This window comes from Erythranthe guttata, chromosome 6, assembly GCF_056151865.1.
Source record: "Erythranthe guttata isolate IM_541 chromosome 6, IM_541, whole genome shotgun sequence".
Classification (NCBI taxonomy): domain Eukaryota; kingdom Viridiplantae; phylum Streptophyta; class Magnoliopsida; order Lamiales; family Phrymaceae; genus Erythranthe; species Erythranthe guttata.
In genome coordinates, this window is record NC_142538.1 from 18,913,589 (window position 1) to 18,931,570 (window position 17,982).

The 17,982-nt window shown below is 36.8% G+C and overlaps 3 protein-coding genes and 1 pseudogene across 7 annotated transcripts; 2 read left to right on the forward strand and 2 right to left on the reverse strand.

The window, feature by feature from the left end:
- Nucleotides 1-192: 192 nt before the first annotated feature.
- On the reverse strand, nucleotides 193-5,225 carry LOC105955469 (leucine-rich repeat receptor protein kinase HPCA1). The gene is made up of 19 exons (XM_088820171.1): nucleotides 4,938-5,225; nucleotides 4,613-4,736; nucleotides 4,429-4,500; nucleotides 4,258-4,332; nucleotides 4,092-4,163; nucleotides 3,862-4,011; nucleotides 3,702-3,776; nucleotides 3,534-3,605; nucleotides 3,364-3,435; nucleotides 3,196-3,264; nucleotides 2,998-3,072; nucleotides 2,825-2,896; nucleotides 2,609-2,743; nucleotides 2,034-2,503; nucleotides 1,800-1,949; nucleotides 1,561-1,700; nucleotides 1,251-1,470; nucleotides 914-1,149; nucleotides 193-821 (listed from the first exon to the last, which is right to left on the reverse strand). Exons 1-19 carry the CDS (start codon nucleotides 5,026-5,028, stop codon nucleotides 312-314), a joined length of 2,880 nt encoding a protein of 959 aa, XP_088676297.1. The 5' UTR covers nucleotides 5,029-5,225; the 3' UTR covers nucleotides 193-311.
- A 694-nt stretch (nucleotides 5,226-5,919) lies between these two features.
- LOC105955468 (V-type proton ATPase subunit H) lies at nucleotides 5,920-9,194 on the forward strand. The gene is made up of 11 exons (XM_012979193.2): nucleotides 5,920-6,103; nucleotides 6,226-6,351; nucleotides 6,734-6,836; nucleotides 6,926-6,998; nucleotides 7,109-7,174; nucleotides 7,260-7,365; nucleotides 7,693-7,854; nucleotides 7,980-8,105; nucleotides 8,229-8,354; nucleotides 8,443-8,622; nucleotides 8,704-9,194. The coding sequence occupies exons 1-11, from the start codon at nucleotides 6,068-6,070 to the stop codon at nucleotides 8,950-8,952; spliced, it is 1,353 nt and encodes a 450-aa protein (XP_012834647.2). The 5' UTR covers nucleotides 5,920-6,067; the 3' UTR covers nucleotides 8,953-9,194.
- A 193-nt stretch (nucleotides 9,195-9,387) lies between these two features.
- LOC105955296 (putative late blight resistance protein homolog R1A-3) lies at nucleotides 9,388-13,819 on the forward strand (annotated as a pseudogene).
- On the reverse strand, nucleotides 12,942-17,822 carry LOC105955294 (Ribosomal protein S5 family protein). 5 transcript variants are annotated; one of them, XM_088820177.1, is made up of 9 exons: nucleotides 17,173-17,801; nucleotides 16,105-16,628; nucleotides 15,565-15,615; nucleotides 15,371-15,478; nucleotides 15,194-15,289; nucleotides 14,993-15,091; nucleotides 14,861-14,920; nucleotides 14,705-14,773; nucleotides 12,942-13,816 (listed from the first exon to the last, which is right to left on the reverse strand). In XM_088820177.1, exons 1-8 carry the CDS (start codon nucleotides 17,669-17,671, stop codon nucleotides 14,708-14,710), a joined length of 1,503 nt encoding a protein of 500 aa, XP_088676303.1. In that variant the 5' UTR covers nucleotides 17,672-17,801; the 3' UTR covers nucleotides 12,942-13,816; nucleotides 14,705-14,707. The 5 variants fall into 5 exon arrangements, with proteins under 5 accessions (XP_088676303.1, XP_088676299.1, XP_088676302.1 ...); XM_088820173.1 differs by lacking the exon at nucleotides 12,942-13,816 and adding an exon at nucleotides 14,070-14,387 and having other exon boundaries at nucleotides 17,173-17,822; XM_088820176.1 differs by lacking the exon at nucleotides 12,942-13,816 and adding an exon at nucleotides 14,070-14,298.
- Between the last annotated feature and the right edge of the window lie 160 nt (nucleotides 17,823-17,982).

Below are 17,982 nucleotides of genomic sequence, written 5' to 3' on the forward strand. Positions count from 1 at the left end.
TAAAATATTATAAAAATAATATAAAAAGAACATATAAATATTACAAATATATATATAATTACAGTTTATTGTTTATTTTGTAAATTTTTTATTATAATCTAAAAAATAATAATAATTTTGAAAAACCCTAAAATGAGCTCGAACTCGGCTCGATCACACCTTTATTTGATACTAACTACTAAGGAATACAGATTTGCCTGAACATGCTCACTTCCTGACATTACAAAGTTGGCAAATAATTTACACAAATAAACATCTTATATTTAAAAAAAAAAAAACTAAATCAAAGAATAAGTATATAACAATTTTCACTACTTTGGTTCAGCTCTGGCTTGAAGACCACATCCATTACTATAATCAAATGCATCACTCTCAATAGCCTCCTTCCTATTCAAAGAATCTTCATAAAGATGACCATTATTATTACCAGGTCTAAATTCTGTACCAGAAGACGATGCTGACGTGGAATTCGTATTTAAGCCGTCTTCATGCAACATAGTTTCGAGTAACTTCACGACCTCACTCATCGTTGGACGGTCTGAAGCAGATTCCTCCACACATTGCATGGCCAGCTCAAGAAACCTCGAAAACCCGATTAAATTTGAAGTGTTTTTTATTATTACAGGATCGATTCTTTCCCTCAAACCATAGTGCGTCTCATCGTTTTTATCCATTGCTATTCTCACTTCTCGTACAATGTACTTCCCTTTTTCGATGGGAAGTCTACTTGTAATAAGTTCGAGCATCACCACACCGAAGCTATAAACATCGCTCTTTTCGGTCAACTGTTGTGTCATGTAGTACTCGGGGTCGAGATAGCCCTACAAAAAGGCAAGACAAACCAAATTCGGTAAAGTACGATTTTTTACGAAACTACCCCTCGACTGACTTGACATGAATAATAATAACTCACGAGTGTGCCTTTGACTTGAGTGGAAACGTGCCCTTTTGAAGCGTCGGAAACTAGTTTTGACAAACCGAAATCTGCAACCTTAGCTGTAAGATTTTCGTCCAATAAGATGTTGGTTGACTTTACGTCACGGTGAATTATCGGAGGATGTGCGAGTTCGTGTAAGTAAGCTAATCCTCTGGCCGAACCTAAGGCAATTCTTAGCCTTCTCTTCCAATCTAGTTCGATTCCACTTCTTCCTGCGTACGTAAATTTCAACTCATGTAGTGGCAGTTTCGAAATTAAGAGTGTCTAATTTCTTGAAATGATGTATAATGTAATTGAAAAATAAAAATCGAACCTGATAAACTCTCTCTTAGGGTTCCATTAGACATAAACTCATAGACCAGCATTTGATCACCTTGATCGAAACAAAATCCGACAAGGCCAACGAGGTTTTTGTGATGCACTCGTGAGAGAAGCTCGATTTCGGTCTTGAATTCATGTCCACCTTGCATGGATCCCTTTTCAGCCCTTTTCACTGCAACTACTTGTCCATCAGACAACAATCCTCTATACACCTAAAAAACAGAAAAATAAAATAAAAAATCAATGTAAGAAAAAATTGATTTTATTTTTTTACGAAAATCAAATATATATATACGGCAAACCTTGCCATAGCCTCCAGAGCCAATCTGATTACTCTCCGAGAAGTTATTAGTGCATTTCTTGAGTTCATCGTACGAGAACCATCTTGCTCCTTTCAACTGCGGCGCTTCTCCGTTATCTTTCCCGCTCGTCGCCCAAGACGCTAAGTAATTCAAATAAATCAATAAAAATATATCGAAAAAGTACAAAAAAAAATGTTCATATAATTGGAGACATGCATGCAAATAATGAGAATAATTACCGAATGGTTTACTAAAAAACATCGCTTGTTCGGCTCGTTTTTTCAAACGAAGGGAATATACCCCTAAAGCCACTAGTACAACGACTAAAACTGCACATCCGGTTGCTATTCCAGCAATAGCACCTATGCTAAGAGTTCTTCTACTCCCATCTGAAATTTAAATAATATAATTTTATTACTACAATCGTTGTCATAAAAACGAAGAAATCGAAATCACGTAATTTTTTTTTTTACCTCCGAAAAAATACGGAGATGCAATGAAATAGTACGGCCCGAAATCCAACGGAGGCTTATAAATTTGCCTACTCAATGCAAATCCAAGTCTCTGAATCTCTGACCTATTGAACAACTCTGCATCGGACGGAAAAAGATCGATATCCATTTGTAGATATTCGTCATCGTTGAATGAGAGACCATGCAAAGAAACCGATCCAGGCGAAAGGCTTAAATTTGTCCAAAGGCTGCTCTCTAAAGACATAAACAAACTAGCATTGGACAAGTCTCTGAATGAGGGTGCTCTGAAGTACAGTGTTCCTTCGTACGGATAAGCGCACTCGCAGCTTTGTGGGTTGACTTTCTTATCGGATTTACACGTTTGGGTCCCACATTTCGCGAGGCTCGTAGAATAAGATGCGTCGAGTTGCTGAATCTGGCAGTAGACTGTGTTTTGTAGAGAAGATGAGCATACTGGATTTCCGAATAACCTTGTAGTAAAATGATACAAGTTTTATTAGATTAAATCATTAAATAAAAGTGATTTTTTTTTCCGTGTTTTTTTTTTTCTTTCGGGTGAAAGATATTTTTATTACATTAGTGTACTTCCTTGTTGAGAGCCAAGTGTTACAGATGATATATTGTTGTTCTCTAAATCGATGAGCTGGAGTTGCTTGCTAGAAACACCGCTTGTGTCTAATTTGTTGCTAAAAGCATTGTTCTTCAGTTTTCTGTGGAAAAAATCGGAGGGTTAAATCGAAATTAATGTCACATTTTTTAAATAATTTTGGGGGAATTATTATTGGACTTACACTTGTTGAATCTGAGGTAAACTGAAGATTTCTGATGGCACCGATCCTTGTAACGATCCGTATTCGATTATCCTGATCAACACCAAACATTAATATATGAATGGTTCTTGATTTTAAGACAGAGATGATTTTACTTTGTTTTGACTGTCTTTTTTTTGTTAGTAAATACTCACAAAATATTTAGTGACTGTAGAGTCGAGAACCATGTCGGAGGTTCGGATTGTTGAAAAGAATTGTTGCTCAAGTCCCTGTGGGAAGATCAAAAAAGGCACGATAACATAATATTTCAAAAAAATAAAAATAAAAATCAATCATTGCAGTATAATGAGAAAGTGTAACACTAGTAAAAAAAAAAAAAGAGACGTTCTTACACGTAATTGAGGGAGTTCAAGCCGGTTAAATTTGGTAGTGCACCGATCAACTTATTATGAGCCAAATTTCTGTAATAATATAAGCACATAACATGTGATTCGAGAAGTGATTGAGTAAAATAAAGTTATCGTTTGTGATCTAAGCAGTAGTGTATAAAAAATACCGACATTTCAATGATGTTACTAAGGTTGTTGAGGTTTAACGGGACGCTTCCACTCAGAGAATTACGATCAAGTCGACTGCACATTAATTCAGAAATCGAACTTAATATAACATAAGTGATTATTAATGCCAAAAATTAAATATACGAAAACTTAGATTTTTTTGGTTCACTCACAGAACTTCAAGTGACTGTACTAATCCGACTGTCGATGGAATTCTCCCTACCAGTTGATTTCCATCAAGCAATCTGCCAAAGAAATATTCTTATTATAAATAACGGGAGATGATATATACATGCATGTGTGTGCGTGTGTGTGTGTATATACGGTTGTTTTTGACTTACACGTGTATGAACGACATGTCAGAGTCGAACAGTTTTTCTGGAATCCCACCCGAGAGCTGGTTTTTGTTGAAATGGCTGCAATAAAAAATGCGTAAAAAATTAAACTTGAAATACGAAGAAGGAAAAAAACCCGAAAGAAATTAAATTAAATTAAACTCACAAATGTTTGGCAACTTTAAGGTTGTCTAGTCCTGGATTAACAGGGATTTGTCCTGTTAACTGATTGTCTGCTAAGTCAAGCCAATACAGATTCGACAGTTGTCCGAGCGAAGCCGGTATTTCACCACTCAATTGGTTCGAATTCAGTGCTCTATAAAAAAAAAATGAAGACATTGATGAAGAGGAATTAGTTGATATTACATAATATGAGCTGAAAAAAAGAAATCTTACAGAAAAGTTAGCTCCGAAAGATTTCCTAATTCGGTTGGTATGCTGTTAGTAAAGCTGCATCCAGCAAGAATCCTGAAGTAGTATTTACAAGTGTGAAACTAATTTATATTTATTGAGAAATTAAATTTTAAATTAATTTTGTTATGAGTTATTTAGAGATCTTTACAATACTGTCAATTTTCGGAGATCGCCTAACCGGGGTGAGAGTGAGCCCGTGAGGCCACGGTTGAACGATAAATCCCTGCAAAATCGATAGCTTCGAATTTTATTATACAAATTAAAAGTCGAAACGTACGACGCCAAATTACAATTTATAGAAAATTTAAAGGAAACTCACAAGGAAATTAATTCACTAAGTCCTCCAATATCACCACTCATTGTACCAGTTAGTCCCATTGTTGATAATCCTCTGCATATATACATATATAATCATTAGTACATAATGATTGGCATGAATTTATTTTTATTTATTTAGAAATATAAATATATAAAAGTGGAATGGGGATTAATGATAAACTCACAGAGAGGTGACCCTTGAGTTGTTACAGACAACTCCTTCCCAAGATGCACAAGGATCACCACCCGACGTATCCCAGCTCGGTGGAACCTTTCCCCATTGATCTTTCAGCGATCGAAGCACAGCAGCTGCATTATATCGAAAAAAAATTCAATTAATAAATTACTTCCATTCGAGATGGTTTTATTTTACATAAACGGCATCAAATTAGGACCATTTATGAATTATGATCCTATGTTAGGACACCAAAAAAAAAAAACAAGAATCGACCGTAAAGGCTATAGGTAGTGGAAAAATAAGAGCTTTATTTTTATTTTTATTTTTTTTACCGTCTTGTGAGTCCGTCACAGCATAAACGATACAACTCCATAACGAGAAAACGAGCATGTAGCAAAAGAGAAGCTGCCGTTTTTCTGCCATCGGTACTATTTTCTCTCACCAAAACAAACAAATATACTAAATAAATGCTATGAAAATTTACTTATACTATAATTGCTTAGAACTCCATATATTATCAAATACGCAAGAATTAAGAACGAAAAAAAAAAATTAAAAAATCTTGAAACTATTTTTTTCGCCAACTTTAAAGAATTGAACTTCCCAAATACATTCTTTGCAAAGGGAAAAAAAGAAAAAAATAAAATTATTTGGTGATCTTATGAAAATCAATCATTAGTTATTTAGCAATATAGTGTAACGACAAGTGCGAGCTACAACGAAAGTACAATGATGTTTTCGACACGCATTAATTGCTTAATGAGTCTATGTTTTCACTCTGTTTAATCCGCTGGCCGGCCAATTAAAAATCCAACAAATCACACTGTACTATATATGAAAAATAGCCTGTCTAGCTAGTTAACTATGTTTAATCAATAAAATTAGTTTAATCCAACTTTAAAACCGCATTTTGTTTGAACTTTTCTGCAAGAGAAGCATCTTTATTAGGCAGTATTTATTTATCTTTCCAAGCACTAAACTACCAGAAAATTAAATTTAATAATTCACAATATAATCTTGTGTTAATTCTATATATATATTCCTCGGCCTGCATAGCCCAGCCATGCATGATAATATTATATAATATATACGATTTCTATTTATTTTTTTGAAAAAAAAAAAGAAAAAAGAAAAAAAGTAAAATATGTTTTGGGCCTATAGACATTCTTCATATAGTATCTGGACTTTTGCGTGGGCCCAAACGCTTAAATAAACCGTTAGGCCCAATTAAATCGACCCGAATGAAAGTGCTTTGACCCGACCCGCCAATTTTATTTTCCATTTAATATTTTTCTTTTAATAATATCTAAATTTGTAAAATAAATAAAAAATTGAAAAATATAGAATCGCATTCAACCACCATCGTGAATAGTTGGTTTCTGCTGCTCACGACTCTCTCTCTCTCTCCAGTTAAAACTTTCTCTCTCTAGATTCCGATCTGGTTCAGAAACAAACTTTTCCAATGGCCGTGGATCAAGTTGAGTTCTCCACCGAACAGGTATGCCACAACTACCATAAATACACCACGCATTTGTTTCTGCTGTTCAAAATCAGTAAATCGCACACGGCCAATTCGCTAATTGCTTTTTTTTTTTTGACGGTGTTTGATTATCGGTGAAGGTTTTGAGCAGAGATATTCCATGGGAGACTTACATGACAACTAAGCTGATTACAGGGACTGGACTTCAGCTTTTGCGGAGATATGATAAGAAGCCCGATAATTACAAGGCTCAGTTGCTGGATGATGTAATTTTTCTCGAATATATGTTGCGTTGCTTTTATTATTATCAGATTAATAGTAAATGTAGATTTTTGTTTGGCACTTATCGTGCATTGTGCCATTATTTTTTGAATTTGTTCCAAAAATTGCTCTTTTACAAAATGTCTAGGTTTTTTATGATAATGTAGAGGATGCTTTTTCTATGTAAAGGTTGTTTTCAAATTGGTCACATAATTCTGGTTTTCTATCAGTTGATACCTTGACAAACGGAGTAATGGATGATATGGTTGGAATTTAATTTTTTGATGTGGTGCATTATCTTGATTGAGAAGTTGAACTTTAAATGTATGTGATAAATGATTTTCATTAGTCATGAGTTGATAGTTTGGGAACAAAACACTATTGCAGGATGGTCCAGCTTACGTTCGTGTTTTTGTTAGCATTCTGCGTGACATATTCAAGGAAGAAACGGTGGAATATGTTTTGGCTCTCATTGATGAGATGCTCTCAGGTGACTGAATAAATGCATGTGCCCTACGATTAAATTTTGCAATATCAAATGGCTAACTTTTTTTTTTGGTTTTTTCTTTTCCATCGCAGCAAATCCGAAAAGAGCTAGGATATTTCACGACAAGTCTCTCACCGATGAGGACATATACGAGCCTTTCCTGAGGCAAGGATTCTGCACTTGTTATTTTGTATCTTAAATCTGTCTACTATAGTTTGTGAAGAAGTTGTTTTCATGTCCTTGAAATGAATGACAAGCTCTTGTTTTTGTTGCAGATTGCTCTCGAAAGGTAGCTGGTTTATACAAGAGAAGAGTTGTAAGATACTCTCTTTGATAGTAAGGTATGAAAAGATTTACATTGTTGTCCATGTGGACTATATTAGTCGTCTTCGGCAGGACTTAAAACTTCTTTTTCGTTTATTTCAGTGGAAGGCCAAAAGATCACGAGAGTAATGGGACATTAGGTTCAAAGAAGGAAATCGCTACTGTAAATGATGTTTGGAAGGGACTGGTTGAGTGGCTATGCGCTCAGGTTTGTGCTCTTTCACTCTTCGTATTCTTTATTTCATTAGTTTTGTTGTGCATGTGAAAATATGATGAATAAACGATGTGAAATGTAACTTCAGATTAGCAATATTTTAGGCCATTGTCTAGTTATTCCCTTGTGGAGAATTTAAGGCACAAATCTAAACGAATGAGTGCCATAATACACGAACTTAAGAGTACTTATAGGTGGGCTCGCTTCAATTTTCATATTCTGCAAGAGTTTTTCACAATTTGTTCTGTTTATGACTAATTGTGTGTTGGATATCTTCATGATTTTCAAAGCCTTGTGTTTATGCTTATTTTACTTATACAGTTGAAGAAACCGTCCCATCCTAGCCAAGGCATTCCAACAGCTATAAATTGCCTCGCAACTCTACTGAAAGAGCCTGTGGTGCGATCTTCATTTGTTCAAGCAGATGGAATAAAGTTGCTCATTCCTCTGATTACTCCAGCATCCAGTCAACAATCCATTCAGGTAAAGTCCATTCATGATTACAATATAGTAAAATCGTTTTACGTTCTACTAATGTACAGCTGAGTTGTCATCATTGGCCTTGTGATAGTAATGTATGATTTCTTATAACTGGATATCCGAAACAGCTCCTCTACGAAACATGCCTTTGTATGTGGCTCCTGTCTTACTATGAACCCGCAATCGAGAACTTGGCTACTTCTAGATCCTTGCCACGATTGATTGATGTTATGAGAGGATCCACTAAAGAAAAGGTTAGTTTCTTAGTAAGATGCATTTGTCATTAAGGCAAACATATTCACTTTTTTGGATCACTTTAGTCCTTTATAGTTGATAATAAATTTCCCATGCGATGACTTTCTATTGACTGCTCGTAGGTTGTCAGGGTAGTTGTCTTGACTCTGAGAAATTTGTTGCACAAAGGGACGTTTGGTGCTCAAATGGTAGACCTTGGATTGCCGCAGCTTGTTCAGAGCCTGAAAGCTCAGGCATGGAGTGATGAGGTAGGCAGTTTGATGCAATAATTTATTTTAGTTGCTTTCAACATCTGCTTTGCCCCTTGATATGTACAGTTACGAACTTGCTCTGCAGGATTTGCTGGAAGCTCTTAACCAACTGGAAGAAGGGCTGAAAGATAACATAAAGAAGCTAAGTTCTTTTGAAAAGTATAAGCAGGAAGCCCTCCTCGGACATCTTGATTGGTCACCCATGCATAAAGATCCTATTTTCTGGCGCGACAATATTACACACTTTGAAGAACATGATTTTCAGGTTTAATTCAATGTCAATTGATGAAATCTTTTTTTTTTTTTAAATTTATTACAGAACTGATGTATTGACATGTTCTTGCAGATTTTGAGAGTCCTGATTACGATTTTGGACACTTCGAGTGATTCTCGAACACTGGCTGTTGCTTGCTATGATCTGTCACAGTTCATTCAGTACCATCCAGCTGGGCGGATTATCGTGAACGACCTAAAAGCAAAGGAAAGGGTGATGAAGCTGATGAACCATGAAAATGCAGAAGTTACTAAAAGTGCCCTACTCTGCATCCAAAGGTTGTTTTTAGGTGCCAAATATGCAAGCTTTTTGCAGACTTAGACTGTTGTTTATAGAAGTCGTCGTTTTTTCTTTCCTTTCCGAATCAATTTAATGATTTTTTTTTGAACAATAAAGTGGAAGTTTGCTTGTATATTTTCTACCCATCGGGAGCATTGGAGGAAGAGTGTTTGTTCACTGTGATCAATGTGTGAAGAGTTAATTATATTTTCTCAAAACAATATGTGATTTCAAATTTGTATCTTATGTATTGATCAATAATATCATTCCTATTTTTTTTCCAATATCTTTCCCCTTTTTTTTCAGATATCTTTCCCAAATTCTCTTATACCTCTGTTCTTTTATCAACCATCAACACTGTTCTACTAAAATAATGTATTGACTTTCATGTGTTGAACTTGTCTGCATCTTTCATTAGTTGACTTTAGTAATAGATCGTGCTTGCCTGTATCAAAAGATATAAAACAAATAAGAATGTCTAATGAAAACTCGAAATTGCCGGCTCACTCACAATCCAAATAAATTCAACTTTGATTTCTGTTCTCTAGGCTTAAAGCTCTGGTCTTTTGATAACTTTCTGTATACTTGAGATGGCTTATGCTGCTCTTGTTTCACTTGAACTAACCATAGCCGACATCCTGAATCATGATAGCTATTCGATTTTTTCTCATCGAAAGAAAAAGATCATATCTATGAATAAAAATGTTACTTTACTGAAAGCGTTTCTTGAAGATTTTCCAGAGAAAGTCAACAACGTTCTAGAAGGAAGAATGAGGGACCTAGCGAATCACGTCGAAAATTTTATGGAGAGAAGAATTTGTTACGATTCGATAAACCGGACAGCAAAGGATAAGCTTTTATTCGAGCTTTACGAAGTCGCTGGACAAGTTGATTCAATGGCTGCAGAGGTATTGAACATAATAAAAAAGATGCGGCTCGGTGAAGATTATTCTGCTGCTGCTGCTGCTCCTCCTGCTGCTTCATCATCATCTACACTTGCACCCACCCATGAAAAGGATATCGCTGTTGGTTTTGATGATGATGATGATGATGGTGATTTGTTAGCAATAAAGGAGAGGCTTTGTGGAGATCAATCATCCAAACTGCAAGTGATCTCAATTGTTGGCATGGGAGGTATTGGTAAAACTTCTCTTGCTAGGCTACTAATGCTTATCTTGATCCGTTAATTATCGAGTCTTTTCATATCCGCGCTTGGGTCACTGTATCACAAGATTATAGTGCACAAAAAGTTATTTCAGACCTCTCAACTTCGATGAAAAAATTAAACACTGAAGAATCATCAGGGCAGAGCAATGACTTAGATGTGTACCAAAGGTTAAAGGGTAGGAGGTATCTAATTGTGGTAGATGACATCTGGAGTACACGGGCTTGGGATGACATAAAGATGATATTCCCTAATGACAACAATGGAAGTCGAATCTTGTTAACGACAAGGCTGTCGGATGTGGCTGCTTATGCCGACTCTTCTAGCCCTCTCCATGAGATGAAGCTCATGGGTACAGATCGAAGTTGGAATTTGCTTCAACATAAAGTGTTTAAAGAAGAAAATTGTCCTTTTGAATTGGTGAGTATTGGGAAGATGATTGCGAAAGGTTGTAGAGGACTGCCGCTTGCAATTGTTGTGATTGGAGGACTGCTATCCACGGTCAGTAAGACTCGAGCTTCGTGGAAGGAAATTGCAGAAAATATTGTAAAGTCAGCCGTTAATTCTACGGAAGATGGGCGGATTGAAAATATATTGTCTTTGAGTTACGCATACTTACCTCATTATTTGAGGCCGTGTTTCTTATACTTGGGAGCTTATCCTGAAGATCACGAGATTCGTGCCTCGAAGTTCATCAAATTATGGATAGCTGAAGGATTTATCAAATCAAGCGTATCGTCTAAAAGCTTTGAAGAGATGGCTGAAGACTATCTGGAGGATCTTGTGAAGAGAAGTCTTGTTATGGTCTCCCAAAGGAAGTCGAGTGGAAGAATAAAAAGTTGCAGAGTCCACGATGTCATGCGGGAATTGTGCATAAGAAAAGCTCAACAAGACAAGTTTCTTGTACATGTTATGGGAAATACTAGTGTTTCCGACAAAAGCGTAGAGGATCATCGACGTGTATGTTTAACTCGTTCTCGTGATCTAAATGAGCTTGCACATATATATGGTTTAACAATCCGTACTATTATATGCTTTCAAGAGAGCGATTGGTCAAATTGTCATGTACGATATTTCAGGTTCCTCAGGGTATTGGATTTGGAATATGCTTTTAACTTCGATCCCGATGTTAAACTTATATCCCCGTACTATTATTTGGTACGTTGCTATTTGCTTTTGGGTTAACATTCCAGCAGGCATATCAAAACTTCAGAACCTTCAAACCTTAATCATTCATCGCAAGGCGGCAAGGATGTTCTTATTTCCTGATATGTTAAGTTGGCAGTCGGACATTTGGAGGATGCCACAGCTAAGGCACGTGTACTTCAATTTCAGCGCGTCGCCAAATCCAGAAGATGCTCCAATGTCCGGTAAAAAATCTTACATTTACCAAAAGCATCATAAAAATGATTCCAAACATTAAGAAGTTGGGGATATACTATTACTCTGAAGACAGAAACAAGATTGGACAGCTGGAGAATCTTGTACATCTGCAGCAACTTGAGACATTGAAACTAACTGTAATAAAAGGTTTGTGTTCTTCCCCAGCATTTCCTAGGACGATGAAAAAGTTAAACTTTGGGAGGTGGTCGTAGACTTCCTTTGGATGAAGATGTGATGAGGAATGTCGGTTTGCTGCCTAATCTTCAAGTGCTTAAACTAAGAGATGCGTCTTTCGGTCGAAGAAAATGGGAAACGAGGGAGGGAGAGTTCCCTGTGCTGCAATATCTACTTATTGAGAGAGCGAATCTCAAGGAATGGATAATTGAAAGTAGTAGCCACTTCCCAAGCCTCAAATGCCTAGTGCTTCATTGTTGCAGGCATCTACTTGAGATCCCAGAGGGCATTGGAGAAATCGCAACACTTGAACTCATTGATATTGCGGGATCTAACAGATCTCTTACGGCGTCGGCCAAACGGATAAGAGATGAACAACAAAGTTGGGGAAATTTAAATCAAGTTTGGTCGTGTTCTGAATGATATAATTATTGATTTGCATCGATTTTTGGGGTGGTGTCTTTTCTTCTTCTTCTTGTGTTTTGATTCTTTGAATTTAGATTTTTGGGTTAAAATACAATCTGAAAGTTGCCTCTGTAACTGTGGATTAGAGAATATGTAATTCTTTCTTTCTATGGATTAGAACTGGTGTTTGAACTTAAATGGATTAGTTATTGTTACAAATTGAGTTATATATTACTGATTAAGCAATGCCAGATGATTAAATTGAGTTAAGGCTCTAACATTTTAAGTTCCTCTGGTTTCTGTGTGGATGATTGTTTGTCTGTTATATCTGTTTACAACCAAGACTAATAATACATAATATATAATAGTTTGAAATGCAAACAATGTCATAGTTGAAAAAGGAGCATCACGGGTTCAAAACCCACTCCGCGTCATGGAAGAAATGACTTATCATGGAAGCCAAGTGGTCTGTGGTTTCTTTGACCACGAAAGAGCGCTCATCAAATTAGCAACAGGAATCCATTCCGAATGAAAGAGGTCCACGTCAGCCCTAATGACGGCTCTCATACCACCGCTGTTGCTGCTGCTACTGATTCATCATCGAGAGGTGGACCCATTGACAGAAAAGACGCCATGGTTGGATTCGACGATGATTTGCTAGCAATAAAGGAGCGGCTTTGTGGAGAATCCGTACAGTCTCCAAGTAATACCAATTGTTGGAATGGGTTCATGCACAGAGAGTTTTGTAGTGTTGAATTGGAAAATATCGGAAAGGAGATTGCGAGAAGTTGTGGTGGACTTCCTCTTGCACTTTCCGTAATCGGTGGAAAGAAATTGCCAAAAACGTAAAATTGGCAATTAACGCTACAAAAAATGGGCAATTCGAAAAGATATTGTCTTTGAGTTACCTTGCTTTCGGCTATCTTATTCACATATCGAAAGATATATCAAAACCTTCAGATATTAATCATTCATACAGGGAGGACAACGTGGGACCAGCCATATACGGTGAATTTACCGTCTGAAATTTGGAAAATGCCGCAACTAAGGCATCTTGTCTGTAAATATTTCGGCGAATTACCAATTAATGCAGATGAAGGAGCTTTAGAAAACCTGCAAACGCATTCTGCAGTAACTGATCTTGTGTGCACCGAAAGCATCTTGAAAAGGATTCCAAATGTTAAAAAGTTGGGGACTTTTTTACTCGGAGGTAAGAAATAGCAAAGATTTTCAGCTCCACAACCTCGTGCATTTCCAATATCTCGAGAAATTGAAGATCAGTGTCGATGCTTTCGTGTTTTTTGAAGAAGGTTAGTAGTAATCCTATATTTCCGAAGATGTTGAAAAAGCTAACGGTGGACGGATGGGAATTTAATGATGCGGGTTATTGGTTCATTGCCTAATCTTCAAGTGCTTAAGTTACGAGATTTTGCTTGCCATGGCGATAAATGGGAAACAAATGAAGGAGAATTTGCTGAGCTGGAATTTCTGCAGATCGAGAACTCGGCTTTTAAATATTGGATAAGGAAGAGTAGCCACTTTCCGAGGCTAAAGTGGCCAGACAGCTACACAAGTGTTGGTGTTTAGAAGAGATTCCAGATGCTATTGTGGAGATTCCGACACTTGAACTTATCGAACTCGAGGATTGTCTTGGAGAACTTGAAGTGTCGGCTAAATTGATACGAGAGGAGCAACAAGATGACGTTTGAAGTTCGTTACGCGCGGTGTCTATTGTCGATGCTTCTACTTGTGTTTCGATTCATTGAATTTCCGAGCCACCTGAGAAGTTTTCAAATAATTACTGATTAAAGGTAGAGGATGTTATATCTGTTTCTCTAATGATCTATAGTTTCTCTAATAATAGTTGATATGAAAAATTCTCAAAATTCTGAAAGTTTTTTTTTTTTTTTTTTTGATCGGTAAATGTGAAATAAACCAAACCATGCACCACTACCACGACAGCTTTTCATTATCTCCTCATGAAAACCAACAAATCATATCTATGAACAAAAACCTAACTTTACTGAAAGAGTTTCCGGAAGATTCAAATTTTATTTTTTTATTCTGAATAGATATTTATTTTAAATTTAATAAAATTCAAAATACTTCATATTCAAAGTTTTTCTCATATTTGTTTTAATAAAAATGTTACAGTCCAACAATATTGGATAATGCTCTTAACAAATCGAAAAACAAGCAATGCATCTATCTTCCTTTCGCCTTCTTCGCTTCAATCGCCGTTGATTTTTATAGTTGCTTAACTACCAAAAGATAATGCGATTATCATGTTGCTTCATTCGAAAAAAACGAACAGATGCATCACAGACATGATAAAGTTTTCTTTACAAACCTGTGAAATCGAACAGAGAAATTTTCGAATAAGAAAACAGAAATCTAAAAGTAGAACTTTTTTGTTCGTTTCATGGGGGGAAACAAACACATGTTACAAGGAAACAGAAAACAGAATGTCGACCGAACGTATATAATGAATTAACTCAAGTCTTCAAAGTCCAAGATGATAAAATCAAATATTATTCGTGTTTTGCTTCTTTCACAGTCAAAGCTCCAATAGGGTCTAGGAGTCGTTCTTTCGCCGAGTATGGGAAAAATCAGAACAGATCGAAAACTGAAACAAAGAAATGTCGAGTAGAGATCTAAAGCATATACCTATCACAATAAATATGACTCAACCACCGTTCGCCCGAACTTTTCTTGAACATCTTTTGGAGTTTCAATCTGTAAACAACATAAAACAGCAATTCTCAAGATATAATTGTGAATTATACAATAGATTATCGATGGAGAATATATCCTTCTATTTACCGCATTTAGAGCCTTGAAGAGAGCCTTGACTGTGTTATGGGGATTCCTCGAACCAACAACCTATAATTTTATTCACATCAGGATATATACGTAAAAATAAAATATTATTTATATATATAGTCAGTTTTATACCTTCGATTTGACATTCTTGAAACCAGCTAAACTGAGAATTGTTTGAGCAGTTTTGCCAGCCTTCATTCCCGTCTGAGTAGAAGCTGGCCAAAGATACACCTACAATAGATTAAATTTTCAGGTTAATCCAAAGACAAAAAAATTGATTTTCGTACAAATTCTAACATCAACAAACATATACAACTTGAGATTTTTTGGAACCTTGGTCTTTTTATACGACGTCTGAATCGCATGTGCAATTGTGTGCTCTTCATGCCGTTCTACATAGTGCAGATTCTGAAAGCACTTCGCGTATGCCTGTGGCAATAGATACAAACGAATATATAAGCATTTTGTGTATGCACGTGTCACAATAGATCCCAACACATTTTTTTATACCTTTTGAAGGGCCTCGGGAATTCCTTCACCCTTTGCTTTAGCAAAGCCGACGACGCCATGATAGTTTCCACACGCAAGCATGGCAGTGTACTTGATAACTTGTCCACCCTGTCTCATTTGTCAGTCAATAATTGTCAAAACAAAAATAAAGATAATAATGCACCGGTGAAGAGTAAATAAAGAGGCTATATTACCTTTGTAACCTTACAGGTTCTGTTGACATCAATAAGCTTCACATCAAAGCCCTGAGACCAATGATGACGGAACATGTTAAACAAATTAACTTGAAAGCAAATAAATAATTTCAAGAACTAGCATTCCATTCATGAAATGGAAGAAAAAATGATGACAATTGTATATATAGACACACACACACACACACACACACACACACACACACACACACACACACACACACATACACATACATATACACATGCATACATATATAGTTGCCCATACATAAACAGACACATACACATACACATACATATATAGACACACACAAACATACATATATAGTTGCCCATATGAAAGAGCATTGTGTCAATAATACAAATGTCAAAGTAAAAGTTTAATCGTGTAAGCATAAATTGTAAAAATTCGCTTGAAAAAAAGGGTAACAGATAATAACGGAAACGGAACCTATATCATCCTGTAATAGCCCACTTAGCAGAACTCGACAAAATTGCAATCAGTATATCAAGAATCATGAGACAAATGCATGTACTTACTTTCCTATAGAGAGGCTTTCTCTTCTGCTCAGTTAACGCGTTCCTCTCCTCTGCAAGATCTTTAATTTCCTCCTCTAGCAGTCTCCCCTTCTTACCAAAAGTATGATCCAATTCCGCCAGTTTCTGCTCAAGTAGTTTATCTAATTCGTTAAGCTTTTCCAACAGTACATTATCCTTTTCTTTAAGATCATCAAACTCCAACTCATCATCATCCCCTCCACCTCGTGAAATTTCTTGCTCGTCTTCCGACTCAGCTTGCGCAAAACGGTCAACGGCAGACCCAACCTCGTCATTCTGAATGACCCCGTAATTGGACGAATCGTCAGGGTCAAAAGCGTCTTTCCACTCCACCATTCGCAATGCCCTATTCAACTTTACCTGAAGAAGGAATTTGTCCTTACCTTCAGCTACTTTCAGCCTATTCATCAACTCACCAATCACACGATACTCTGGTCTTAGCCGAAAATGTTTCTCCTCGAACTTGTCGATTCTTTTCATCAACTTGAATGATTCGTCGAGAGTCTCTGCTCAATTCTCTAAAGTCAAAACAGATATTGGTACAAAAGAATGGAACAGGTATGTAAAATTGCAAAACAAAGTGTCGTTCCTCTTTATTGATTCATATCGAACTAATTGGCAATTATCAACAAGGAGAAATATATTACTCGATGCCTCAGCCCTTTGGACCTATCATGCTGCAAAAATTACTACACAATCCCCATTGCTGTAAAGTTCTTAAAATTGCATAAACACACACTGGTATAAATCCTACAGCAATAAAATGTCTTAAACACAACTCTCAATTTTACATCATTCTTTTCCTTACTACAATCCTCACTAAAATCCAGGATCCAAACATGGCATAAATGTACAAACAAGTGCGACTACAGTAAAACTACGTAATAATTTGGGGTTCTCAAATAGAGACAGTAATATTCAGCAAGCAAAACCATGATTCAATAGCAATATATCACAAAACACGCAATTAAAGCACATGATCAACATAGAATCACCACAGACACCACAGAGCTACAAAATGCATGCAAGGTGTTCGACGAAATTACAAACCAGCCTTGGCGAATTTATCGAGCAGATCCTCGTGCTTCTCGGATATCTTCTCGTACTTAGCCATTTGTTTTTCCTCTTCAACTTCATCAACCTCGGACTCGGAATCCGTTGCCTCCTCGTACCGGTTCAAATTGGGCGGATCGCCTTTTGCTTTCTCCTTCTCCAATTTCTCGATGAGCGGGTTCACACCCATGTAATCCTCTTCTTCTTCCGCATCGAGGTCTGCAACATCGAGCCCGGCTTTTATCCTCTCCTCCCTCTCGCGCATTCTCTCCCTCTCAGCCTGATAAGTAAGTTCCTGCAGCGCCCTTTCAGCGTCGGCGGCGCGAAAATCTTGGGATCCTCGATTCTGGAAACGGGAGCTGTAATTTCTGGTGATTTGGGAGGTGAAAAGGGGATTTGAAGCGAGTGGAGAAGCATTGCAGGGGTACTTTAGGGATGTGGAGAGACCGCGGTGGCGGAGGAGGAGGAGACGGCCGAAGTTCGTTGCTTTGCTCATTGCGGCGGAGACGGTGGTGGTGTGAGGACGGAAATCGGAGGGGTTTGAAGGGGTTTTGGTAGTAATAACTAAAGTCGCTGAAAATGGTGAATTTAATCAATTGTCGTGGTTTGATGTAAGGAATTGCAGCGGAGGGAACTGGAGGTTACGTAATTCCCAGTTCTTTATATCACTATTCATATTTTATTTTTAAAATCTGTTTGGATTATTATCAATTTTCAAAATTTGAATTGAAGTTTGTTTTGATTATCAATCAAGTACATATAGGAACCTCCATAAATTAATACCCGATAAATTAACGAAACTAAAAC

Coding starts and splice junctions, on each gene's coding strand:
- LOC105955469 (XM_088820171.1), bottom strand. CDS start 5,028: ATGGCAGAAAAACGGCAGCTTCTCTTTTGCTACATGCTCGTTTTCTCG. Junction 4,012..4,091: donor CTTTCGGAGCTAACTTTTCT/GTAAGATTTCTT, acceptor TTTTTTTTATAG/AGCACTGAATTCGAACCAAT. Junction 1,950..2,033: donor ATCTCCGTATTTTTTCGGAG/GTAAAAAAAAAA, acceptor TTTAAATTTCAG/ATGGGAGTAGAAGAACTCTT.
- LOC105955468 (XM_012979193.2), top strand. CDS start 6,068: ATGGCCGTGGATCAAGTTGAGTTCTCCACCGAACAG. Junction 6,104..6,225: donor TTGAGTTCTCCACCGAACAG/GTATGCCACAAC, acceptor TTATCGGTGAAG/GTTTTGAGCAGAGATATTCC. Junction 7,366..7,692: donor TTGAGTGGCTATGCGCTCAG/GTTTGTGCTCTT, acceptor TTACTTATACAG/TTGAAGAAACCGTCCCATCC.
- LOC105955294 (XM_088820177.1), bottom strand. CDS start 17,671: ATGAGCAAAGCAACGAACTTCGGCCGTCTCCTCCTCCTCCGCCACCGC. Junction 15,092..15,193: donor CGTCGTATAAAAAGACCAAG/GTTCCAAAAAAT, acceptor AATCTATTGTAG/GTGTATCTTTGGCCAGCTTC. Junction 14,921..14,992: donor TCAAGAATGTCAAATCGAAG/GTATAAAACTGA, acceptor ATAAAATTATAG/GTTGTTGGTTCGAGGAATCC.